This window comes from Drosophila erecta, unplaced genomic scaffold (genome assembly GCF_003286155.1).
Source record: "Drosophila erecta strain 14021-0224.00,06,07 unplaced genomic scaffold, DereRS2 tig00000092-arrow-pilon, whole genome shotgun sequence".
Taxonomy (NCBI): Eukaryota; Metazoa; Arthropoda; class Insecta; order Diptera; family Drosophilidae; genus Drosophila; species Drosophila erecta.
The window spans coordinates 10,505,539-10,531,501 of record NW_020825207.1 but is presented as its reverse complement, the minus strand read 5'-3'; the positions used below and the strand labels follow the sequence as shown (position 1 = coordinate 10,531,501).

At 48.4% G+C, this 25,963-nt stretch overlaps 2 protein-coding genes across 4 annotated transcripts in view; both read left to right on the top strand.

The window, feature by feature from the left end:
• LOC6548023 overlaps window positions 1-14,944 on the top strand; it is a 42,971-nt gene extending 28,027 nt beyond the window's left edge. For both annotated transcript variants that reach the window (XM_001975144.3, XM_015156780.2), the window contains 4 exons: window positions 9,148-9,357; window positions 9,428-9,657; window positions 11,652-13,381; window positions 13,706-14,944. In XM_001975144.3, coding sequence (XP_001975180.1) covers window positions 9,148-9,357; window positions 9,428-9,657; window positions 11,652-13,381; window positions 13,706-13,865 — 2,330 coding nt within the window. In that variant the 3' untranslated portion in view covers window positions 13,866-14,944. The remainder of the gene's footprint in view (window positions 1-9,147; window positions 9,358-9,427; window positions 9,658-11,651; window positions 13,382-13,705) is intronic.
• Window positions 14,945-21,731: 6,787 nt separating this feature from the next.
• LOC6548025 lies at window positions 21,732-25,268 on the top strand. 2 transcript variants are annotated; one of them, XM_026981058.1, is made up of 5 exons: window positions 21,732-21,765; window positions 22,229-23,498; window positions 23,565-23,781; window positions 23,840-24,102; window positions 24,166-25,268. In XM_026981058.1, exons 2-5 carry the CDS (start codon window positions 22,231-22,233, stop codon window positions 25,163-25,165), a joined length of 2,748 nt encoding a protein of 915 aa, XP_026836859.1. In that variant the 5' UTR covers window positions 21,732-21,765; window positions 22,229-22,230; the 3' UTR covers window positions 25,166-25,268. The 2 variants fall into 2 exon arrangements, with proteins under 2 accessions (XP_026836859.1, XP_026836858.1); XM_026981057.1 differs by having other exon boundaries at window positions 21,763-22,063.
• The last annotated feature ends 695 nt before the right edge of the window (window positions 25,269-25,963 follow it).

The window sequence follows — 25,963 nt, the reverse complement described above, 5'->3', positions numbered from 1 at the left end:
CAAACAACACACAGCAAACAAACACACAAAGCGCTCAAATGAACTTAAAAAGCAGAGCGAAAGCTTTTAAATCTGTTGCTTTCGTGCAGGCTAATCCCTATGAAGTTCACTAGATTTTGCTTTGTTGCTGTTGTTGCTCCAGTTCAGCAGTGGCAGACACCAGCCCACCAATACACATGAGCACTCCCACACAGATACACACCCACACACACACACAAATGCGAGGCAAAGCTGGCAAGGGAGAGCTGCCAACAAGAGCAACAACAATGCACGGCGCGCTTTGGCACTTAAACCGAACTGAGCCGTCGGGCAGAGCTCATCCCCATCCCCATCCCCATCCCATCCTTCCAGTGCCCAAGGGAGCAAGTTGGAGCTGGGCAGCCCCACTCCCATCCGCCCACTGACCTAAGCCACGCTCCACCAACCGCCCACCGCCCACCGCCCAACACCCGCAGAAATAAAAGCCAGAGCAAAAACAAACAAGCAGCGAGGCTGTGAAAATAAAATAAAGCCCTAGAGGAGGATAACTGAGAAGGGGACTTGAGCCAGGGGTCTAGCCGGGATCATCCATGGCGTCGGTACTACCAGTCCTTGAAAGGCAGTTTCCCCTGGGAGCCAATCGAAGTTCCACTCGTATGTATTTCAGCACTGTGATTGATCCCGTCGTCTAAAACAGCTTTATATGATATTAGCAATCTTTAAAAATCAATACTTTTTGCTATAACTAGGCGCTAGGCATAAAGAGTTAGATCATTATAATATCAAGAGCAATCGGTTTCCCATGCGAAACGAGGTTGCTAAGCAAAATCGGATTAGGCTCACTATGGCATTCTCCATTCTGCGCCTTTCAAAGTGCGTATTCAAGTGTAGTTCCGCTTGATTTCGATCTGCAAGTCTTTGATTCCGGTCTTAGAAATATCCGAGCATATGAGAGAGAGTTCAACCCCAGCGAAAGCTTTTCCACTGCAAGTCGGAGCTTAGCACTTGGCTGGGATCTACTCATTAGAATAGTACGCGGAGGGCACTTAATTACCCAGTCCCTGGCTGGACTACGCCGTCATATCAGATTATATAACCAGGAGTGACTGCTCGTGCGTGCTCGCTGGTGATTTGGTAGCGTGGCTGCGCTCATTATGCCCAAAATGCGAATTCCGCCTCGGATTAAAACAAACTCGTTGACTTCATCCCTTCATTCCCGCCCAGCACCACGGTGGCTCTCCCCAAGCCGCTTAGAGATTATAGCGAACTTTTGACTAATTTGATTATCTGATTTGGCATTCATAGTCATAGGACCCCTAACCCTTTAAATTGGCTAGCTGCTGCATTTTTTCCCGCTGCCACAGGCTCCACAGGCGGTTGGGTGTCTCGTGTGTGTGTGTTTGTGCCTGGAATCCCCAAAGATTTAGCTGTAAAAGCCCCACGGCATTGCTCCCACATTCGAGTGCTCATGCATATGGTATATGCAGTGTGTGGAACTCACTCCATGAGTGGATGGTGTGGAGCTGGAAAAAATCAGCTCGAATGCCGCTGGCATTGGGTGAAATCGCAAAAAATTAGCAGTTAATCCCCTTAAATTGAATGCCGCAGATGGTGTTGCCATTGTCGTTGTGCTTCTGCTGCTGTTTGGTTAGTTCACATGGCTGATAAAGGCCAAAAGGAACGGCGAAACGGCAACTGAAACTGAATCACAAAAGTTAACTGGGCACTTGGACATCGCAGAGATTGTTAGGCGAAAAGCCAACATCGCCAACAAGCGGCAAACCAGCCAGTCTGTGTGTCGTGCCTCGTGTTTGTGGCAATTAGCCGGAGTTGCCACATAATACGCGCGGCTAAATGTTAAAGATTTTAAGTTGCAGGAGGTCCGTTCTCGGACCTAAGCCGTCAGTATGTGTTACTATGTTTGCGGTTTGGCTTTTGTGGCCGAGGCATAGGGATTGTGCCCCTCCACCTAATCCGCAACTAGTGAGGAAATCTGTTGAGAAATTTAACCTAATCCCGGCCAGAGTTCAGGGAGCCCTCCAGCGGATCCGACAAAAGGCTGCAAAATATTATGGGTACGCGAAGGAGCTGCGACTTATAATGGCACTGCGTAAATCCCCTTCAAATTAAGCTCCTTGCCAGCCTCGCGTATCGACGTCTCGCACCCTTCATCCCAACTCCCATTGCCGCCCCATCGCAATCCCACTCCCAATCCCCCAATCCCCCAATCCCCCAACCTCCCATTCCGATTCCGATTGCGATTCCGAGGCGAGGTTACGCTTAATGCAAATACAATGCTACGCGCTCACCGCAGCCGGATCAAATTTCATCCTCCTCTGAGGGCGACCCCTCAGCTGCGCCCCTCGAATCCCCTCGGAATCCCCGCGTCCCTCGGCCACACAAAGCGCAAATGCCAAAATACCAGTGCGATATGGCGACATCGCCGACATCCTTTCTGCTGCCTCCTGAGTAGGACATCGTCGACGTCTGTGGGCCACTAATAAACCCGAGCCGTTCCCGCCCCCGTCCGCCGCCCCTGTAAAGCCGCTCATCTGGCGGCTCCTTCGGCCCGCCCCCTCCGCCGCCAGTTTGCAGTTCATTGGCAGCGGATTAAGCCGGCGCGCATTCGCAGAGGCAGCAAATACAAAAGACGCTTTTGCCATTGGATCGATTTAAAATACTTCAGCGGCACGGAAAATAAGCGGGGCAGAGAAGAAAAATCAGTTGTGGGTATTAATAAGCGCTAAGGGGGCGGAGGCGGAGGTGGAGGCGGAAGGGTAATATGCATAAGCACCATTAACTTGTACTTAAAACTGTGGCAGGTGGCTGAGCCGAGGAGCGGACCACTCGAAACAAGGGGGTCCGTTTCGCCCCCTGGCCCCCGCTGAATGTAACTTAATTCGCCGTGTGGCTGCCATCGTCTTCAAGCGGATTATATTAATCAATACAGTGATATATATGGCCTTTGTTCAGCCTCGCTCCTTACGGGCTGCCGACTTCCTCCTCCGCCTGCTCCTCCTGCTCCTCCGCCTGCTCCTCATTTGCCTGATTCGCCAGCGAGAAGGTTTAAATCAGACAGACAGCCACTAGGCGTATACTTATTTTACTCCGCCTTAAGAGCTACTTTCTCCGGAAAGTGGGGGTCTTACTGAATACATTTAAGTCAATGTTGATGCTGTGCAGCATTTAAATAGCAGTATTAAATTGCAAAAAGGGCAAAACCCGTTGGCCAACTTATCGCTTCTTACTCAAAGCTAAATTCCTCCTTAAAATATAAATAATAAAACAAAAATACAATGGGTATCAGATAGTCGTGGTAGAGGGATTGGTTTCTCGGCTCGGAGCCGCTTCGAGTTCTTTTGCCCGCTTTAATTGAATCAATGGCACAGATCGCATGTTGTGCTCCTTTGCCTCCGCCGGCCAGAGACTTTGTTTGGCTTTAAGCAGGAAGATTTAAACGTAATGCTAGCCGATTCCCTTAGCATATTTATGCATTTATGTGTACACGTACATGTATACATATATATATGCAGCATACATGAGCATGCCTATAATTCAGTCGCACAGTCAAAGCGTCTTAAGCGCTAAGTAGAAGCAACGTAAATAAGTAATATTGATAACTAAAGTGATTAAGGTTGCCTTTGGGTCTGCTGCAGTTGCACTGCCCCCCGCTCGCCCCTGTTTGTTGGCTGTATGGCTGTATGGCTTTGTCTTTGGAACTGTCTGCTGGAACTCACGTATGGATCCCGCAGCCGAGTGGGTGGCCCACTTGGTCGATTGGGAATGGTTGAAACAAACGGCGTCCGAGCAGGTTTATGTGGTAGCATGAGCGATTTCTTGGTTGCCATTTTGGCTTGGCCCTTTTTTCCCCCAGCTGCGCCAGCGATTATGTTTGGTTCAACTGGTTTCTGGTTGATTTTTGGACATGCAACCCCTTTCGGAGTTCTATCTCGGCTGCGCTTGTTTGCAGACATTATCGACATTTAAATCCCTTATTTGTGGCTGCTGCCTGGGCGTCCTTGTCCCGGGCACTTGATAGAATTTGACAAATTGAAAATCCTTTTGTGGCGAGCGGTTGTCCTTGTGTGCACGCATGGCCTTATCCTGCAGTTCATAATTTTAATCCGGTTCCACAAAAATGTCTGCTTATTTGCATCGCCGAGCTGCCGAGCATTCTTTGCGCCTTAATTATTCACATCTTGGCTCGTTTTAATCCCACTGCCATTAACTTGGCATTGCTCGGTTCGATTGCATAACTTCGCATTGGTTTGCCCGAGAGTCGAGAGTCATTTGGCCGAAAAATACACATTATAATCCTTTTGTAGGGATTTGTCCCTGGCACATGGCTTCGCCAACTCAACTCAACTCGACGCAACTCAACCCAGCCCTAAGCAACCCAAGCCAAACTCAGCCAACCCCCTGTGCATTCAATTATCGTTTGGCCTCGCAGTTGGCCATTGTCTCAGGGTCCCTGTCCGCAAATTCGCAAAACTAATGAAGTGCTGCAGCTCCTTGAGCAGCCTGCTAATGCCACTAGAGTCCTTTTTCCTTACTCCCCTTACTCCCCTTACTCCCCAGTACTGCTGGACCGCTGGACTCCTGGACTCTTGAACTCTTCAGCCACTTGGCCGCATGTATAAGCATGTTTTCTGGTTTGCTTCACAGACAAAGCTTAGAACCACTTAAGAAAATCCATTCACAACCTGAAACTAACTAGAGTCCTGGCCATCCTGCCGTCGGGGGTGTGTGTGTGAGTGTCCTGCAAAGATTTTCGAACGCTACGTCTGAGGTTTGGCCCCTGTCGTTTTTGCCGGCAAAAGAAGCTCACCTGATGATGCTCCCAAATCAACATATGAAGCAAACAACAAAAAGGATTAAGTCCAAGACACACACACACACACATGGCCCTTTGCATAGTTTTACATGTCTAAGGACAAAAAATGAATTTATTGCGCAACAAAAACACAACTTGAGACAATTCCAAAGCCTAACCCGAGAGGCCGAGGCCAATTTAGCAGCTGAGATGGGCCAGAAAAGTGGGGGATTGGTTAAAGGATTCAAATAAATTACCGCTACGGGCCATACTTATTTCATTAGGATTATTTTTGACTAACATTTACGGCTCGCCCACCGACAGGGTGCTGTGCAGAATACTTGGAGGAGTGCTGGGTGACAGGAGCGTCCTGGAGTCAAAGGATTCCTGATTTCCGGTTGTATCCGACTGGGCGGATTTCGATTGGCTGGCCGATGAGGGCGCTAAACGCGAACAGTCGGCGATAAAAAGAAGGAAAATGCCTCACGGCATTAATTATAATCCGCTTAAAAGTTTCAACATGTTTTCCCAGCCCCCCAAAAGCCCTATTCAAAAACAAAAAACAAAAAACACACCAATACAAATACGGCGGCAAACAAAAAAAAAAGAAATCTCAAAATACGCCGCTGACTCAGAGCAAAAGTCTTGGCCTTTTGCGGAAGAGGGCCAACTCAAATGCAAAGTGCAGATTTTTCGCATGTGCACAAGTGGAACTCGAAGTGCCAAAGAGCATTGACTCTGATTCGGAACAGAGTGTTCTTGGGGGTGAAAGATCGGTTCAAGCGGCTCGAAAGCCCTCGACTCACAGAAGGGGCGATTCGTAATCCTGCAGGGACACAAAAGTTACGGAGGTACAAGGACTGCTTGGGCTGCAATTATATCTTATATCTTATATCTTTATCAATCTACATTAAACGTTGTAAAGTTTGTGATGTGTTCCTCGGTTGGTAAAAACGTTATATTCTTTGTTGCATCAGTATACCCAAACTGGCTCTTCAAATGATCCAAACTAATTGGCAATCCAACGTCGATACCCCGGCAATACGGCAATTTACCACCGCTGCCCCGCGTCGCTTTTCAATAGCTAATCTTACATTTCCAAGGTATTCATTATTCCGCCAGGCAAAGGCAGTTGTTAGGCAGCTTACCTCGCTGGTGTCCTGCGGCAAGGGAGCAAAAACACCCGAGGCAAGACGCAAACCGATTTTCATTTTATTGTCCTGCCTAATACGTTTGTTTTTCTCTGCGAATGCAGCAGGCCAGCAAGAGCTGGGGGGAGCTGGGAAATCAGGAAAAGCGCAGGACTAAGGCAAGGATATGTGCAGGAAGCCGGAGGTGTGAGATGCCAGCCAAGTGAAAGGCTTTCCTTTGTGCCACTTTGTGTGCGTGTGTGCGTGTGTGTGTGTGTGTGTGCTGGGGAAAGTTCTTAAGTCGCTCCGAATGCTGCTGAAGCTGTCGGAGGCATTATAAATTAAAATGCACGCATTAAAAATTCTACTAAAAAACAGTTTGCAATTAAGTAGGACTTAAGTTGAAGTGTAAATAAAAATACACACACACACACACACACACACACACACGTATGCATGCACAGGATCCCTGGAGATGCTGAAAATTTGTTTTCTGGCGTGAAGTGAAGGAAAAACTTGTGGCAATTTCCTTAAGACTATTGCTTAATTTCCGGTCACTCTTCCTTGCAAACATCGGCCCACGCACACCCACAAAAGCACCCATGCACACACACACACCCACCACCCACCACCCACACACACGATGGCCCTGGGAAGCCTACTTAAGTCCCCTGAAATCCTTGAGATTTTTTGCACTGGTCAAGCAATGATAAGCAAATTTCCCCACAGTTCACTTGGCTTAAGACGAACCCTTTCCCTCCATCCAGCTGCTGTCCACGTGTCCGTTCTGGTTATTAAAACTTTTGGTCTGTTGAAATTTTAATTTTCCTAAATACCCAAATCACTCAAAATCATTTTAATAAGTAAATTATGAGCAGTCTGCCTATAAATAAACAATCACACAATTTATTCCATCGAAAAAGTCGAGAAAAGACTACAAATATTTGCCGGCCCAACAAGGATACTTGAGTAATCCTTTGCAGTCACCTAAATAGCTCTGCCCGCCCAAAACTTCTGTCCGTGTCCGTGTCTGTGTGCGTGTGTGTGTGTGAGCATGTAAGGATTAAATCGTTTTGATGTCCTTGCAAGGGCAATTTATAATTATTTGTTTGCGTTAGCCTGTGGTCAGCCAATTGGTCAATTTCTTAGAAGAAAGTCGAGTGGATAAAACTTTTCCTCCTCCATGTCCGCCCAGCCCGGTAATTTGGACACTTTATGCACATGAGATGTTTCTGGAAACTTTTCAGAAGATTTCAAGTCCTTAACGGGGGGAAAACTGCTCCAGGCAGCTACCTGCCAGCTTTCGTGAGCTGGGGCTGGGAATTTTCCAATTTCGCTTGATTGCGATGACTGAACTTGATTATTACTGCTGCCATCGATGCAGGTTAATAAATCTTAAGCCGCGTGGCGGTTCGCGGGAATTCGATTCCAGCAAGGGGATGGATGCCGTCTTAGCCCCTGGAAAAGTGGAGTTCATTTACAAATCGTTTGTCGGCTTACTGGCTGGAAAGCTGGGGAGCCAAGTAGTAGAAGTCGCCTGCCGCGCCAAGATTTAATGCCCTCCAAACGTTTTCCCTCGCATACCCGCGCTTAATTCAATTTGTTTTGGCCCGCTTCGACTGTCTCGATTACTTACCATTTTTTCAGATTCAGATTTCCTCCTTTTCGCTACTTGCCTCCTGCCAGTGGCACTGATAATGCTAATAAGGATAAGCTCTGTCTGCCATCGTTGGCCCGGGTGACTTAAAGCTGCTGATTCCGACCCGGCCAGTGGTTGTTGAAATGCCAGTTCAGATGCAACAATTAGTGGTGCTCGGTGGTCTGGGGATCCGCCCGCTAAGACCACCGCACGCTAAACGCAACTGCCACCCACCAAACACCACACACACGCACGCACACACATATGCAGGTGGACGAAATCCGCTTTTGTTTTAGCCCCATCAAATCATGGCTCCATGGATAATGGATATATTGAGTTTATAATTCGGTTGCACAGGCCGCACAACGAGTTTTCATCCATGGAACCAGACCGCTGCACTAATGACCAGTTTTGGGCCATCATGAGCATCATGGCCATCATGGGACGGGAATATAGTGTTTTTGGGCACGAAACAATGCGTTTGGAGCAGCTGGCTAATTTGATGATGGACACATTTTTTGGGCAAATATTTCGAATTTATTGAATTTAATATGATTATTATTACACCTCTCCCATCACTTAAAGTTCTAGGTGACAAACAATGCGCTGTAGTTGAATTCTTTATTCCTTTTCAACTCGGCACAGCCGACGCACCGGCTGATGTATTTATTTTTAATGCCGATGGCCCCAATGAGGTTTTCATGGCAATTAAAAGATTTGCGTGGCACACACACACACACACACACACGCCACAAACACAAACAAAAACACACACGCCACCCACAAAAATATGGCATGGAAATCGCACGTAATTGGGCTGAACTTTCGGTTGGTCCGATTTTATGCGATTTTCCTCAATTTTCCGCACCAGCCCTCGATTTTCCAAACCCCGCAGCCCGCCAGCCAAACCGATGTTCTTTAAAACGCTTCCAGTTGCCCGGACCGGCAAATGCCAATCGTTCGCCAATCGTTCGCCAATCTCTGGCTGCTTACAATTTTTATAATTGGAATAATTAATAATACCATTATGTCGGCCGGACCTGGGCGTTAAGCCTATTTGCAGTGTGTTCCCATCAGCCTTCAGTGGCTCCTGCCACGCCCACTTGCAGTGGCAGGGAATGAAGTCTATAACTTCTATTCCTGAATTTGCCATTTTATTTTTAAGCCTTCAATAATTGGTCGGGTGAGGCGCGGTGAGTTAGTGGGTTAGTTTTCGAGAGCGACAGCGAAAGAAAGAGCATAATTCATAATTTCAAAAATGTGTTTTTCCAAATTTCAAGTTTGTTTCGCCGCAGTGGCATGGGCGGCCATTTAATCGGCTAAAACCATTTGCGGCTAACCGCAACATGCAATAATTTATTTTAATACCATTGTGCGTGCGGCGGAGGTGCGGAGCCAATCTGCATAAAATGCCCCATTTCGAATATGTTTTAATTGCTTATTTTAATTTGTCGATGATTTGCACTTGGAACTAGACTGAACTAAACCGATTATTAGACACCACTCGTTGGTGTGGCAGCCAGCCACTATTGGCAACATAACTAGTGCACTTCTAACCGCCTCTGCCGCTCTCCTCCTCCTTGCAGCCAAATCACTTCCACTTCACTGTGTGGTGGAGTCGGTGCACTCCCTGCACGCCTCCCTGACCATCGACACTCGCCAGCCCTGGAAGCGGCGCCCCAACATCGAGACCGACAGCTACGTGATCATCGCCGCGGCCACGCCCTGGAGCGAGATTGTCCAGACGGCCCTCCAGCGGCTGGGCTACTCCCAGGAGGTGGCCAACACAGCCAGAGGTGAGTGTGCCAGGACATCAGCTGCAAGGAGCCACCAATAACAACTTCATTTGTATTTAACCTGCGGCAGGCTCACTGATTATCAAGCACTGGAAACCCATTCCCCTGGAGCAGATTTCGGACAACCCAGCGGTGCCCGTGAGCGACATTGTGGGGGAGCTGACTTCCGTGATCACGCTGAGGATCGTGATCCTGCGGCCCAAGACGTCGCCGTTCGGGGAGATCAAGGACAAGCTGCTCAAGCTGCTGGTGCTGCAGTCGCACGCGGTGCTCCGCTCCACAGGATGTCCGCTGGATGAGGTGAGTTCCTTCCCCCTTTCCGCTTCCCCCTTCCGCCGTCTGCCAATTAGACATTCACTTTGAACTTTCACTTAAAACTGCGCACTAAGACGACGAAATTCTATAATGATTCATAAGCGGTTTACGCCAAACTCCCCCAAGCGCTCTTATCCGTCCTCGAGTTGCTGCAACTTGCCCAAAAATGTCTCCGGATCCGCATGAGAGAAGTGGCGACGCTAATTTGCGTGTTGCGAGGCATGAACACACGCACACACACTCATTTACACACACACAGAAGGAGATACTTATAACTTTTGCATGTCCTGTCTGCTTGCGGAATATTTAACGCATTGAAAATGTTTTGATAGCTACTACAAAGAAATTTTGTTAAGCCGAGTTCATTTATTTGGTTCACTTAACTAATCCCTTTTTGCAATAGTTTTCATTTTAATCAGCTTTGCGTTGCCTGCTCTCCTGTCTCCAGGAACATGCCCTCCGTGTGTGTGTGTGGCTTTTGTGTTCCTTATTGATATCGGTTTAGAAGGCTTAGTTGGGAATCCTGCAGCAGGCGGGCGGCACACCCAGTGCACGGCTCACATGACCCAGTTCGGCTGGGCGGGGGGCGATATCGGTGCATTAAGGCCATAAATCATTGGCCGTACGCTATCGCCGGCGATGAACAACACGAAATCACGGCCAGAAATACCCTTCAATTGATATTGCGACTTTATTGGCCTGGTAAGCCCCACTGCCCCAGTACCCCCAACCCCGCCCCTTGATTAATATTAGCAAAGCGAAGCAAAGCAAAGCAAGGCAGGCCCCTAATCACCTGATAAGCATTTACCATAATTTCCACATTCGCCGTCTGACACCTCGAGCCCATCGCGGTGGCTCTCCAGTGTCCGCCGAGGAGCTTTGCGATAGGAAAATCAATTCAATAATGCCGCGCCACGTAAGAAGCGTCAACCCATTTTATTTACAATTAGGTGTCTACCTGGCCACCTAACCCACCTAAACCACCCACCCTGCAGTGCGCTTGTGTTGTGAGCAGCTTAAGTGATTTGGGGCGCCTCCTTAGCTGATAGCAGCGCCACTGCGACGCTAGAAAAGCAGAACCACAACCAGAACCAGAACCACCGAAAGAACCACCACATTATCTTTGCCAGCAGTTGGGAGACAAAGCAGTATCTTTGAGCATTTAATACGCCTTGGCAATCTACCCTTTGGCCAACGCATCGCCTCTACTTCTGTTGGGCAAATTCAATTTTAATCGCCATAAGCTGATGTGTCGCTGCCTATCAGGTATCAGCGACTATCTATTTATCGCCTTCGATTCAATTCAATTCGATTCGGCTCCGTTGCTCCGTTGCTCCGTTGCTCAGTTGTTAATATCAGCCCGGCTGGTATCGCTCAGGTATCTGTCGCCGGGGTTTACGTATATCGTAATAGGCAATTTTCGACTGTCGCACATTTATGGCTAAGTGAATCCCGCCACTTGAGTTCGCCGCACAACAACCACCACCACCACCACAACTACGCCCGTGATTTTTATGACAGCCGCTTAGTGAGCGGTAGACTTTGGGGTCTTAGAGCAGCTACTGTTGACAGTCGCTCAGTGCAAGGCAAACCCCTGTCCAAGGTTGTCCCCACCCCCACTAATCCCGTGCATTTCCCCTGATTTCCCCGCTTTCCACACGGAACACACCACTTTTGAAGTGATGATCGAACCGCCGACTTTCCGCATAACCATCATATGACCAGCTACCAGCACTGGTCATAGCTGTTCCTAATTAAGCAATCAGCAAATAGGGGTGCCCAAATGCTCCCCTTAATTTTCGTGCCCGTGAGTCATGGTCTTCCCAAATGGAATCTGTGATTATGCAGCAATTCGCACTCAATCGCGTAATCTGCCTACGAAGTAGTTTGCTTCTGATAGAATAATGCTAATGAGTCGAAAACAATTTTGTAAATTTGTGTGTGACTTTCTAAATGTAGTACCTATGCCTCCCTTGCAGGTGACGCTGTCGCAGATCTGCCGGAGCTCCCACCAGAACACCTACGCCCTGCCAGGAGGCGAGATCTCCGACGACCTGCGCCGCAAGTTCGACCAGTGGTGGTCCAATCAGCTCTCGCCCCAGGCGGCAGCCATGACGCCCAAGATGCTGCCGTTCATGACGGGTCCGTCGGCGGTTCCGGTGCCAGTGGCAGTGCCCGGCGAGATGGACTTTCCGGTGGGCACGGCCATGGCGGCGGCGGCCGCTGCTGCGGCACATGCCGCTGCTGCCGGTGGAGCGGCGGGCGGCAATCCGCTGGGCTCGATGGGCAGCCGGGAGAGTCTGCTGCTGGCCAACGAGGCTGCTCACCATGCGGGCGCTGGACAGGCGCCGGGACCGGGACACCACGGCAGCATGCTGGTGCATCCGATGCACGCGTCCATGCACCACCACCACCATCATGGCGGCGGCGCTGGACACGGTCCGCCGTATCCCAATCAGAAGACTCGCATGCGCACCAGCTTCGATCCGGAGATGGAGCTGCCCAAGCTGCAGAAGTGGTTCGCCGACAATCCGCATCCCTCGCGCCAGCAGATCCAGACGTACGTGGTGCAGCTGAATGCCCTGGAGTCGCGGCGGGGCAGGAAGCCCCTGGACGTGAACAACGTGGTCTACTGGTTCAAGAACGCTCGGGCGGCACAGAAGCGGGCAGAGATGCGGGGCGGCAGCTTGGGCAGTGCAATCAGTGCCCTGGGTCATGCCGCCATGAACGGCTATCTGAGTCAGCACGCCCCTTTGGGCCAGAACTCCAGCAGCAGTGCTGGTAGCCAGCCCATGAGCATGGGCAACCTGTCCATGTCGCACGACTACCTAAAGAGTCCGCTCAGCCTGAAGTCGGAGGACATAGACACCATGTCGCAGCACTCGGACGACATGGACGAGGAGCAGAGCAGGCCGAACACGCCGCAACTGCCCCTATCGCTGACCACCCACGAGCGGCACCGCAGCTCGCCGCTGATGGACGAGGACGAGGAGGAGGCGGCGGAGCAGCAGCAGCCACAGGAGGCCAAAAGCGATGGCATGAATGGCAGTGTGAAGGATGAGGAGCGGCAGGAGAAGTCGCGCGATGAGCTGCAGGACAACGACAAGGAGAACTCCAACGGGGAGGAGCGGCATCAGGATGCAGACGCCCAGATGGATGCCAGTTCCAACCTCAACAATAACCACAACAACAGCAGCTTGCACAATGAGCAGGAGGTGAGCTCCACGCCCAAGCGCTCCACGCCCAAGGAGGAGGACGACGACTTGGACATGGACGAGGATGAGGAGGACAACGAGAACGATGCCAGCCACTTGGACGAGTTCCGCTCGCCCTCGCCGGATCTAGCAGGTGGCGTTGTGCCCCACAAGGACCAGCTGCCCTTTCCCATGGTCCCCAACTCCATGTTCTCGCAGTCCTTCATGTACATGAGCCACTACATTCCGGCATTCGGTCAAGCGGCCGCCGGACATCCGCATCACCATGCTGCGGCTGCTGCGGCAGCTGCCGGCATCCAGCCGAACGCCCTGATGGGCGGCGGCGGCCTCAACCTGTCGAGCATCTCGAACGAGGAGCGCCGCAAGCGGAACCGCACCTTCATCGATCCGGTCACCGAGGTGCCCAAGCTGGAGCAGTGGTTCGCCATGAACACGCATCCCTCGCACAACCTCATCCTCAAGTACACCGAGGACCTGAACACCATGCCGTACAGGTGAGCATCCACTTCATAGTTTGGGGCATCCATAAGGTAGTTAAATGTATCTGTTCACTGCTCCTCTGAATATAGATTTTTTTTTACAAATTATGTTACCATTTTTGGATTGCGAAATTTTTTATTTAAATTGTTAGCTATTTTATAATATATTAAACATTTATGTATCTATAATCTATATAATCTATAATATAATCTATATAATATAATCTATAATCTATATAATCTATATATAGATTATCTATTAATTTAGAACTTAGTATACAAAAATTATTAAATAAATAATTATTAATAATATTTTGTTTATTTCCATGTTGCTTCCAGGCAAAAGTTCCCGCGCTTGGAGAGCAAAAACGTGCAGTTCTGGTTCAAGAATCGCCGGGCCAAGTGCAAGCGCCTCAAGATGTCGCTGTACGACAGCAATCAGTGCGCCCAGCTGGGCGGACTGGGCTCCTTTGTGCCCAAGTACGAGGAGCGGGACTAGGCCGGCGGAGAAGCAGATGGAGCAGGAGTTTGAAATCAAAAGTAGCAGCATTTCTTCTTGTAAATAGTTCAACGAGAGACCCCATTTGAGCAGCTCCAAATCGCCGCTGCAGCTATGACAAATACTATACCATATACGATAGCTCTTAACATGTAATCCCCTAGATTAGTGAACTCTAAGTATTACAGAACGAGAACTAACCCAGTTACGCGTTACCATTTGCCCAGGAGCATCTAGCGAAATTAGAGCAAATAGATAAAGCCACTTTATGAGTAATAATACGATCTTGCATGAACCAGTATGACTATTTTGTAGATGTGGGGAGGCCCCAGGGATTCCACCCCATCCAGTATCCAGCATACAACTCTCTATTTCTACTTCTACCTAGTTCTAGCCATCGATATAGAAAGAGGGCGCCAGCTCGTTAAGCATAAGCCAACCAAAGAAAGCCAAGTTTAGAGAGCCGCAGACGTGCGATTTGTATATAATGTATGTTATCCTAGGTACGCATTCTTTGAGCATTGTGAATTTGTTTCGGCCTAAGTTGCATTTGTATCTGCAGATTAAGTTACCCCTAAGTTGGAGGCGAACCAGCACCAGTACGTTTAGTTGCCCTGCCTTATTTGAGAGCCCCTCCCTCGCCTAGCACATATCCCTTTCGATCCAAGCACACGGATGCCGCATATAGAATGTATAACATACATACAACATTCGTTGCTTTCGAAGTCTTGGTATCTAATACCAACCCCCGAAATCTGGCCACCAATCAGCTTCGATGCGATTGGAACCATTCGTTGCTATCGCCACTTTGAGCGTTTCGATACAAACACGTAACTAAATCTACACTGAAATAAAACGTTTTGCAAATTGTTCCATTAGTTTCGTAAGCCCTTACATAGATAATAAACTTAATTCAAATAATATTGTAATTTATTGCAAGCATCAGTACGCCCACACACACAGACACACAAGTAACACAGACAGACACACAGTGAACACATCCACACATCTTTATATCTAATATAAATAGAAATATATTCCCCAGCAATTATTAAATGATTAAATAAATACAATTTTAAATGTCAAATTCAAGCCGAGTGTTTTTGTTTCGCCATTTGGAAGTGGTTGTGATTTTGCCAATTTGTGTTCTTTTGTAAGCTGGCTTTATTACATTTCAGTAAATGGATGCGAATTGTTTGCTAAAAATGGCTTAGCTCCACGAGATATAATTTCAATTTTGAGGGCATAACCAGCATATGTTAAATATGGAAACATTACTATAATAAAACTTGGCTCTGCTGACGTGGTCAAAAGTGGTTCCAATTGGTCGTAACGGTGCCTTTTGGAGCGCACATCATTAAGGAGTTCATAAATTCTCAGGGAGTGCATTGTGGCCGAAAGGATGGGAGTGCCACCCATTTTCCCCAGACGCCGTGGGCTAATGTGCTGCTGCAGTCGTAATGTGTTTGGCAATTTCTCATGTGTGCCAGATCTTTGCTGTATTTCTGCGGGTTCATTTCGGTTTTTTCCACTTTTTGGTAAGCACTGATAAGCAGCGGAGGAAATAAATATGCATATGTACGGGAAGCGAAGGAAAATGGCAATATGAGCAGCACATTTAGCTTCGTTTCGAGCGTGAGTTGTGGCACGGGGCGTATGAGTTATCTGCCGCCCACCCACATCTCGGCGCAGATATGAAGCAATTTATTAGCGCCAAAGTTTACTTATTTTCATTTCTTTATTTCGCTCGCCTTTGTTACATGCCGCAGTCATTCGTAGATACTGTGGGCGTGGCTGGTTGGTGGGATGGTTTCTTTTGGGGGGTTGGGTTCCTTGCGGTTACTAAATCAGCACAACATTATTTCTTATTTTAAATACACGTGTGTATGTGTGTGTGTGGAGGGGATGTGCATCATTTGTTATCGCAAACTTTTAAATTAAATTGTGGGAAGGAGCGAAGGGTTCAATTTATGGCACATCTCTGGGCCGCAGCATATTAAACTAGCTGCTTCTTTATGGATATCGTAATGGAGTGCAAAACTGTTGCATACTTCTGGGCTGAAGAGAACTGACGAGATTTCCTGGGCATTTGAGGATATTGTGAGCCCTGGAGCGATGTAAATCATTCCGGATGTTTCAAACTTCAGCATTTGCCTTTACGCAAACATGAATATTTACCCGAAATATTTAATTCTCAGCCAAGGAGATCCTGCCAACTGGAGAGTCCTCTCGAGCAGTGGGATGTACCTTACAAAACAACGCATAACTTTATCCATTAATTAAAATTCCCAGCACTTTGCGCCGCTCTGTGCGGCTGGCGAATGAAATTACAGCCACGCCCACTTTAGCCCCAACTGCAGGTCAAATGAGGGGGGTGGGGGCGGGGGCAGCTCGGTTTTGCGAGGGGCATTAAATGTAAATATACATAAACAGGAGCGCAACAGAAAACATTTACATAGTTAACTACGCCGCACTTGCGGCTGTTGGCCAACTTTCGAGGTGGCTTAAAGGTGGTCCTCCGTGGAGTGCCAATGGCAGCATAAATCTTACTTTGCTAAACTTTTTCATATGCCCTTAATGACGCCAAATGGCGAATAAATCTGAGTAATGCAATCATAATTAAGTGCTGCTCAGCCCACTGACAGGATATTGAAATATCTATCGCAATTCAGCCGGAGATCACTGCCCGCCAAAGGGAAGCATTCGCCATCAAAGGCTAGATTTCTTGGCGGCAATTAGAGCGCACAGGACTAAAAGGACTCTCGCACTGCCAAAAAGGACAACGGGCAGAAAGAGGAAAGGGGGAGGGGAGGGGAGCACACAGCAGAAGGGTGGGACATAAATAGTTTTGTGGCTTTGACTGATACGCGGGGCAATAAAACTAATGAGCGTGCGAGCCAAAATAGTTGACAGTGGCTTGGTTTCGGTGGTTGGTGCGCCGGTGGTTTGCCCCAGCCAACCACCCACCACCCACCAGCCCGTCGACTGGTGGTGGCGATTCATTTGGCAAATTGAGTGCGCAAACAAACCGTAACGAAAGTCAAATGAATATAACGCAAGTCCAATTAAATGGTCATAAGTAATAATAATGCCGCTTTGATTTGTGACATTCTCCTTACACGGAAGTCGAGGGGAGAGCGCTGCAAAAATAGGAAAGGAATGGACCTGCTTTCAGCCAGACATCTTCATCTTGGCCAAATTAGTTAATGAGTGCCTTTGGAGTAGGAAAAACAAAGGAAAGCTATTGAGCTGAGTAATAAATTGTCCTGCCCGATTAGAAAGCTTGTTTTTTTCAGGTACTAATTATGAATTCAAGTAAAATTAGGTTTAAAAAATCATGTGCTGGAATCTGCACACAAACTTAATGCCTTCCTAAAAGTAAACTTTTAATTAGGCCTGGGCTAAGCACCATCAAACAAGAATTATTTTCCAACGGCCAGAAGTGGGCCATTTAAGAACCCACTTTAGCCGGGTCAGCGGCACTATACTTCTGGCATATCTTGATTTTGCGTAAGAATATGACAGGGGGGCTTAGGCGGACACGTACGATGGGGCAATTTGGGAACGGAGCGACAGGACATGGCCAGGACACCCTCACACGCACCCACCCATCCTGGGACTGCCTGCATTGGGCGATTATTATTTATTATCTTAATTACGTCTTAAAATCCCCTGTGAAGCGGGACAAGCACCTGCCTAGGAGATGCGGAGGGCAGACAGCCCCTGCCCATGGAAATCCCGTGTCCTGGCTCATGTGCTATTCCGCAGGACCTGCAGGGAAAGTGTTTGCGCGGAAAATTGCGCCCCTTTTCTGGGAGTGGGTGTGTGTGTGTGTTGCTGGCGCACATGCTACCACTCTAAGCCTTCCCTTGTCTTGTCTTGTCTTTTTGGCACCTTATCCTTTTGGCTGCATCCTGCTCCTGCTCCTGCTCCGGCTCCTGCTCCTGGCCCTCCTCCTTCCCGCTGTCAACTGTCGTTTGTCTTGGGCGCGTAATAAAAAGACTTAACAACGCGAGTTGTTTAATTATTATTTATGACACTCCTCGGCTTTGGCTCGCAGATTATTGCCCCAAAAAATTGTTGCTCTAGGAGCAAGTGGGCGCTGGTTGGCTGGTGGTTGTAAGATGCACAAGTGAGATTGCCGACTGGCTGATTTACCGCCGCGGCTGTTAGGACTATTTAAATCAATTGGCTTTGCCAGTTCATACTTTATGCAGGGAGCCAAGCTCCAGCTCAATCTCAATTCATTTTCATAAAATCCAAAACTTTTACTCGCCCATAATTTACGATGATAATTATGGCAACTGCGAATTACCCCCCAGGGAGGCTAAGCCAAGGCCGACTGCTGGCTGGCCCACAACTGCCTTCCCAGTCCACCTGCCACGCCCACTGGGCAGGCGGAAAATGTAAAAATGATAATCCCATTGTCAGGCGATAATTCAGAGGCGCCCATTCATTTGGGCCGCTGGGCAGCGTCCAACGATCAACGACCAAAAGGTGAAAAATATTTCAATAAATATTCACAGGGTTTTCCCTAAACCTCCTTGAAGAGGGCTTTGAATATCTGTGACATTTCTTTTGTGACTTTTCCAAGTTTTTTCCCGCTTTTAAGGGCAAAAAGGAAATTAATGAATGGATGATACTTACGAAGTTTTTTTTTGAGTAGAAATGAACAGATATCATTGTATTACTGAAAACGAATTTGTGCAGATATATATTCTATGATATTTGACATATTTGATTTATTTATTATTTAAAAGTTTAACATACTCGCAGTTTTCCTTGGGGCATCAGCAGCGTCACTTCCTCCGAAACTAAGCCAAGTGAATGAATTATGCTTTTAATTGGAAACGCTTGGCGCCAAACGCTTTCTGCTGATGCCGAGATGGCGTTGCCAAAAAAGATTTGCTCATTAAACCGCCGAAGGACTTTCTGGCTCCCTTCCCCCCAGCACACCTCCTCCTCTGGAGGTTTTCCTCCGTGGCTGTCGGCTGGCTGGTGGTGCGCCGCAGGTATAAATTTCATAAAACTAATACGAATTGATTTATGGCATTCTTTGCTGGCCTGGCGAAAGGCTTGGGCTCTTCTTGGTCCTGGTTTTTTCCGGCCCCGTTCCCGGGAAGACGGCATTCCGGCCTGGCTTTTTAAATCTCAGCCCAACCCCCCAGGAGTTGCTATCAGTAGCTGGCATTTGCTCTGGAGTTGGTCTTTGTCTAAATCTTTGCCTGCTGTCAGAGCAGAAAGTTTTGGGCTGAAGGAGTATTCCTGCTCCTCCTTCCTCCTTGCACCCTTTCCCTGTCCAAAAACAGGGTGTGAGTGGGTGGTTTCGGTTGGCGCGTCTTAAGCTTATAATTCATAAAGCATTTAAGTGGACGAAAATCGAAATTTATTGCTATTCAAGATATTTGCCCAGCAACGTTCCCTTTGACTCCAGCTGAAATTCAGAATGGCAAGCATTAAATGGGAATGTCTTTGGTTCAACTTATGTACACCCATCCCCCGTTGGCGGCATAACTGAATAATAAATATAATTGTCTATAAGGCATTCCACGGCTAAGAATATGCAAATTGCGGGGCATACTCCCCTGCTTTATCGCCCCCTGCCCCTTCCTGGTGTATGTAATGTAATGTTTGTGTATCAAAAATGCTGCTCCTTGTGACGCATCGTCCTGCAGATAGAAGCAAATTGTTTCTCCCCCACCCCGTGACAATAAAAAAGAGGAATCTGGGGCATAAAAATATAATCAAAGGCCGGAATGCCAGAGTGTGTGGCCCACAATTCGCTGATGACTCCGATTAGAAGCGTCGTAATGGCAGGGATATCTTTATGACATCTGCGGAAATGCTAAGCTAGCAAGCTAGCAGGATGTCTATGTCCATTTCCCATTCGCCAGGACTTCCGGCCATCCTGGCTCCACCTGAATTATTCGCATTTCACTTTATCAGCTCCTCGCTTCTTGGTGCCTCTGGCAGATGGACAGTTGGCTGTTCCGAGTGGGTGGTGTGCTTATCTCTCGCCACCGCAGCTGTCATTCAACTTAACTTTTGCTTCGACTGCACTGCGGGTGGCAAGTGCCGGCATGCCGATGCCAAGTTACTTGCCTCCACGACTTAGCGCTCCGAAAATAAATAAAAAGCACTTCATTTCTTATTAAAAAATCGCTGGAAACTGCCCAATAAAGCGGAGCGGCGGCGAGCGCTCTAAGTCAGCCCAGATTAGACGGGAGAAATTCAAAATCAAAATCAATCCATTAACAAAAGCACACAAAGGACCAAGTCCTTGGACCGTGCGGCATTAACTTGTGATTTCAACTGCGCGAGTTCCCAACGCCGGCGATGACTTTGCATCGCAGCGTCCGCTAATTATCCCATGGCAAGTGGGCCAGAGGGGCGGGGCAGCGGTGGAACGGGTGGGCGGCGGAGGGGCGGGCCGGGACAAAAGGCGTCTCGGCAACAAAGCCGTTGCGCTTCATTAAAACGGCAAGGACACGCGAAAAGCGACTGGCGAGGCTGCGTTGCGCATCCCTGCTCATTATCCCATGCACTTATCCGTGGCAACCGAATTTAAATATCTGGCCCACAATCGTTTTCAATCGAGAGCAGTTCGAGTAACCCCCGAGCGGGCGGGGGCGGGGGAGGTGTTCGGGGTCGTATCCTGACGGGCTTATCAGTCGCGGCATTACGCTGACTTCTGCATTCTCCTTGGATGTCTTTGTTGCCCGCTGCTCCCGAAGTTCACCCAACCCCAGGAGCAGGGCATCAACTTTAGCTATTTGTATCGTCGCTAACCATTTAAAATCGCTTGCTCTTAATACTCTAGGATTCGGTGGATGCTTGCATATGATTGGGAAACCATATCGTTAAAATACAACCATTTTTTGTACAAGAAAACATGCTATTACAATTGCTCTACTAGGATTTTAATTTGCGTAAAAGTATTGCTGTCTTCCCTGCCAAATTATTTTTGCCACTTTCTGACACCTTCAAGGAACATGTAATGATGTTTTAAATTAATACACTAGCCCCATTTCCAAATGAAAATTTCCGAAGAGCAAATGAAATTCGTGCTTTGCCTCTTAGCTTTTCCTGAGACGCGAATGTTTCCTGCTGCCCTACAGCTCCTCACCGTAATCAAGCCGCAAATATGTTGCTGTCAACACGTCAGTGCTGGAAGTCCTGTTTTTTATTTGCTCCTGGGAGTGAAAACGGGACTGGGTTCGTCTTACTTTTCATTTCGCACTGCATCTTTATCGCGCTGTCGCCCGAGGCGTCGTTTCTGTTTTGCTCACGCTTCATTACAATAAATCCGGTTACGGGTGTCTGCAGGACCCAACTGCACAGAATCCTTCGAAGGGAATGGGTAATTTTAATGCCCTATCAGCGGCTGCCGCAGACGAAAAAGGAGTCGTCTGGCTCTTGTCCCGGATTCTCCATTTGAACGGTTGCACTTCGCCGGGTGACAAGTTTATTCAGTCTTAAACGACTCCATTTGTTGCCATCTTATAAGACGCACGGTTGATTTGTTGACATATGCTGCAAAAGTACTTGGCAAATTTCAAAACAGCTATTTAAGCGGCAAAAATGCTTTTCAATAGTTTAGTTTCAAGTTAAGTTACTTTAATTGAGTAAATGTTACCATTTCGGTAGAACTCCTAGGATTTTCGATCATAGTCGTGAAATCCGCTGAAACCGGCAAAAAATCAGGTGTCACTTAGGGTTTGAATACCCGCTAAAGAGTTCCAGTATTTTCCGATTTCCGTAACCGATCCGGTTAAGCACACTATTCGCGCACTTTGCCACACTGGTTCGTTGCCGTTTGTATGGGACTTCCTTATCAGCGGCTTATCTTATCAGTCGCAGTGGAAGCCGTAGCCCGTTGAGCGTTATCAGCGGCCACCAGGTGAGTAATTTTCCTCGGTCGAGTAGTATTAGACAGTGAGTTGTGCGGAAAACATCGTGAAAACGCCATAAAATCGCACCGGAAACGCACAAATATTTAACCGCAAAGTGAAAAATGCTGAGGGCGTGGCTGCATCGGAGTGGCAGTTAAGTTCTAAAATCGGTTATTAAGCTGCTCAGTTGGATTTCGTGGTTTTCTGGTTTCCTTACCCGGTTTTCTGGCGTTCTGTTTGGGTGCTCCACTTTGCGCGAGATTAGATAAGGCGAGTGCAGCTCGAAGGGAAACAACAATTCAACAGGTGAATAAGAACTGGCTATTGTGACGTCACTAACACCTTCAATCGTCGCAATTTCAAATTGCGTTCAAGCCAAAGCCGGATGGCAAAACGCTGATAAGGGTCTAATGAAAGTGCATGCGCAATAGAGCGGGTGCACAACACCAGTAACAACCATCTGTATTGCAGAGATGCGGATCGTTTCGGAGGTGGCTCTCCTGTTCCTGGGGGTCATCTCCGCATGCCGGGCAGTCAACTGTCCTTGGCCCTGTCGCTGCACTTGGGTGGTGGACAGCTTGTACGCGGATTGCGCCAGGCGGAACCTGCAGACGTATCCCAGCTTCGAGGGCATTCCCGTGGAGCATCTGGATCTGTCGGGCAATAAGTTTGCGGAGTTTCCCAGCCAGTATGCGGACATAGACTCGTTGATATACTTGGATCTGTCCAACAACTATATCTCCACCATTGGCACCAAGACGCTGATTGGATTCACGTCGCTGAGGACTCTGCTGCTGGCCAATAACTCCATAGATTCCTGGGAGTCACTCAGTCCCAGTGAGGCCTTCAAATATGCTCCGAGTCTGAAGCGCTTGGGTCTCGATGGCAATCGATTGGGCAGTTTTGGCAGCGGGGAGAGCTTCGAGCTGCTGACCAGTTCATCGCTGACCGAGTTGGGCCTTTCTTCCTGTGGGATTTCCAGCATCGGTGGAGATCAGATGGTCAATCAGCTGCCAAGTCTGGAGCGCCTTAATCTGGCCAACAATAAATTGGCCCAAATAGCGCCCTTGCCCTCGCGAGCGCTGAGGGTTCTCGACCTGAGTAACTGCAGCATTAGGGACTTGTCCGGCTTCTTTCTGGACGCCATGCAAAATCTGGAGGCACTGAACCTGTCCCGGAACACGGAACTCCAGTTTGGCAGCCTGTCAGAAGATCCCATTCTGACCTATATGCTGCGGAAGCTGGATGTTTCCTACTGCAACTTGGATGCCATAGAACTGAGTGGATTGCCACAACTCACTGAGGTGCGTTTGCAGGGGAATCTTCTGCGAGTGGTGGATGCCAATACCTTTGCCAACAACTCCCTGCTGGAGGTGGTGGATCTGTCCCAGAACGTGCTCCGACTCATTGGCCAAGATGCCTTTGCCAAACTGAAGCGCCTCAAGCTGCTGAACCTGGCCTTCAACGAAATAGCCCGACTGGACAGAAACTTCATACGCAACAATGATGTGCTGGTCGAGCTCAATCTTAGTAGGAATGTGCTGCAGAAGTTGACGAAAATCGTGTCCAACTCGGTGCGCACCATAAACATGAGTTGGTGTGAAATCACCTCCATCGAGAGCACCGCACTGTCCAGTCTTTCGGTCATTCAAAAGTTGGACTTATCCAACAATCTTATCACTGATATACCAACTTTTATGAGATCCGAAACCCTGCAGCAACTGAACCTAGCCAACTGCAGGTGAGCACTGGGCATAGCTGCAGACAAATGTGATAGTGGGTGTTAATAATGGTGTTCGGTTTCCAGGCTGACTACTGTGAGGAATAACACCTTCAGAGAGTTCCCCGAACTGGCGGACCTCCACCTGAATGGCAACCGTTTGACGAGCCCCATTCCGCCCCATTATTTCGGGGGCAACAAGTTCTTGGATCAGCTGTGGCTGGGTGATAATCCCTGGATTTGCGACTGCCACAGTCCGCTGTTCGTGGAGTTCTACGACTATCTGACAGCTAAGCCAGCTAAGGTTTGTTTCGTTCTCCAGCCAATGGGCTACATTTATGACTTTTATTTCACGCCCATAGATAAAAGATGGGAACCACTTGCGTTGCGCTGCGCCAGCCGTTTTCTATGGAAAACTTTGGGAGTTCGCCTGCGCGGATGTGTGGATTCTGAATGCCAGGAGCAGCAGTACTGGCGAGAAGGCATGGACCATTATAATGCTGACCCTACTCGGACTGGGTGCTCTGGTCTTGGGCTATGCCTGTCTGCAGAAGTATCTGAGGAAGCAAAAAGTCCGGCAGAGGGACCGGGAGTACGAGGAGAACGATGATGAGCTACGACGCATGTAAGTAGCATGGAGTAGAGTTAGTGGCACTTAATAATATTTTAATCAATCATCTATGTGTAGTCGAGACCTCAACAACCGCATTTTGATGGAGGATGCCACTCCCAGCTTGCAACACACCCAGGAGATCAGCCTGCTGCCCTCCTACGAAGATGCCCTGCGCATGCCCAAACTAGTCAGGCCAGTGAAGTCAATGATGGATCTCTCGGGACCCGAAAGAGCCCGCAACTCGCGGAGGCTCAGACGATCGCAGACCCATGCCGATGGCGACGGATCCCAGTCGGAGGCGGAGGACGGACTGCAGCTGGACTCTCGGCAGCGGTTCCGCAGCGTGGAGATGCTCTCAAACCGGGAGAAGGAGAGAACCGCCCAATATGGACCGTACAGACGCACTGGCTACATGGAGTACAATCAGTCGGGCAGCCGACGCTTTAGCATCGAGGACTCCCGATTCCCCGCCGCCCACTTGAAGACCCAAAATCTTCAGAGCGCCGAGCAGATCGGAAACTTCCAGAGTTATGAGAACAGTCCCTACACAAAGCGCAAGCCCAAAATCGCCGAAATTCCGCCCTTCAAGAGGGTCAATATGATGGCCGACAGCGTGGAGTTCCTCACTGATCCGGAGTACGACGAGGTGAGCAGTAAGCCTGGCAGTCCGTTTGCGAAAAGGAAACCGAAGCCACCAGTTCCTCCGCCGCCCACCATGAAAGTCAGCGCCCAGGTCTACACACTGCAGCAGAGTCCGGTCCTGGAACTGGATCCCGCCATCGAGGACTACTTCAGTGCGGCCAAGAAGCAGTCCTCCTCGTCCACCATCGCCAGCGATTTCCAGGAGCTGAATGAGCCGGACCTGAAGTCCCTGCCGGATGATAATCGATCAAGTACGATCTCCCGATCGGACGCGGAACTGGACTTGGAGCGCGCAAAGCGCAAGAAGCGGAAGAACTCGACCAGTCGGCGGGTGAGCGGTAGCTTCACTGCAGCCAACGCCGCCGAGAGTTCCTCCAGCGACTCCGAGCACAACGCCCTGGTTCACAAGCCCATTAGGGAGACTTTATTTTAGGCCACACAGCACGTATCATATTGTTACACATTCGCAGCAGTTAGACTTCCCATAATATTATTTAAACGCACCTTGAAATACACTAACATTTTGTTGAAAGTAAGCACTTACCATAAAATTATTCATTTTTGGCCACTTTGAGGAGCTACTGCTGTGGTTTTGTGTACTCAAGAATTCGTGGAAGGTGGAATTCTTGTTGGCCAAGTTGCGACGGTTTTCACAACAAAAAAGCAGTATATTAGCTGAAAATATGGATTTTTTCATCAAAATCCTGAATGAAGTGCCTCTTTGAACTCGTAGTCATCATTATTCATGGAACTCGCGCCTGACAATTTTAATTTTTTCACATTTTTCGCAAAATTTAATGAGGGGTTACACCTTATAAAAAGTGCGAAAAATGGGCAAAAACTGATGTTGGTAGATCGGCCGCAGAATGATAGGGATCGTTAGTTAGGATCATAAGCTGCATAAAACAATCATTCTTATGGGTGTGGGACACCTTTTCCCCAAGTTATGAGGATCTTAGATAGACTCGAAATGTGAATTTTTGAAATTATGCTAATTTGAGTCCGAGAATTGTAGTTTGAGAACAATGAGAACTTTGAGAACTTTGAGTCAAAAATATAGACTTGAGTGAAAGCTCGGGCGCCCAACATAAGCTTTCAGACTCCAGTATGGTGCGGAACATGGATAGACTGGCATGGCTGTGTGGCGCCATCTACATTTCAAGAGTAATTAAAAAAGCGTTTAAAACAATAGCACTGAAAACGAGCATTCGGCAATTTTTGGATAAACAGA

Excerpts from the sequence above, each read along its gene's own strand:
- LOC6548025 (XM_026981058.1), top strand. The coding sequence starts at position 22,231 with ATGCGGATCGTTTCGGAGGTGGCTCTCCTGTTCCTGGGGGTCATCTCC. Across the intron at positions 23,499-23,564 it reads CTGAACCTAGCCAACTGCAG|GCTGACTACTGTGAGGAATA; the intron begins GTGAGCACTGGG and ends TTCGGTTTCCAG. Across the intron at positions 24,103-24,165 it reads GATGATGAGCTACGACGCAT|TCGAGACCTCAACAACCGCA; the intron begins GTAAGTAGCATG and ends ATCTATGTGTAG.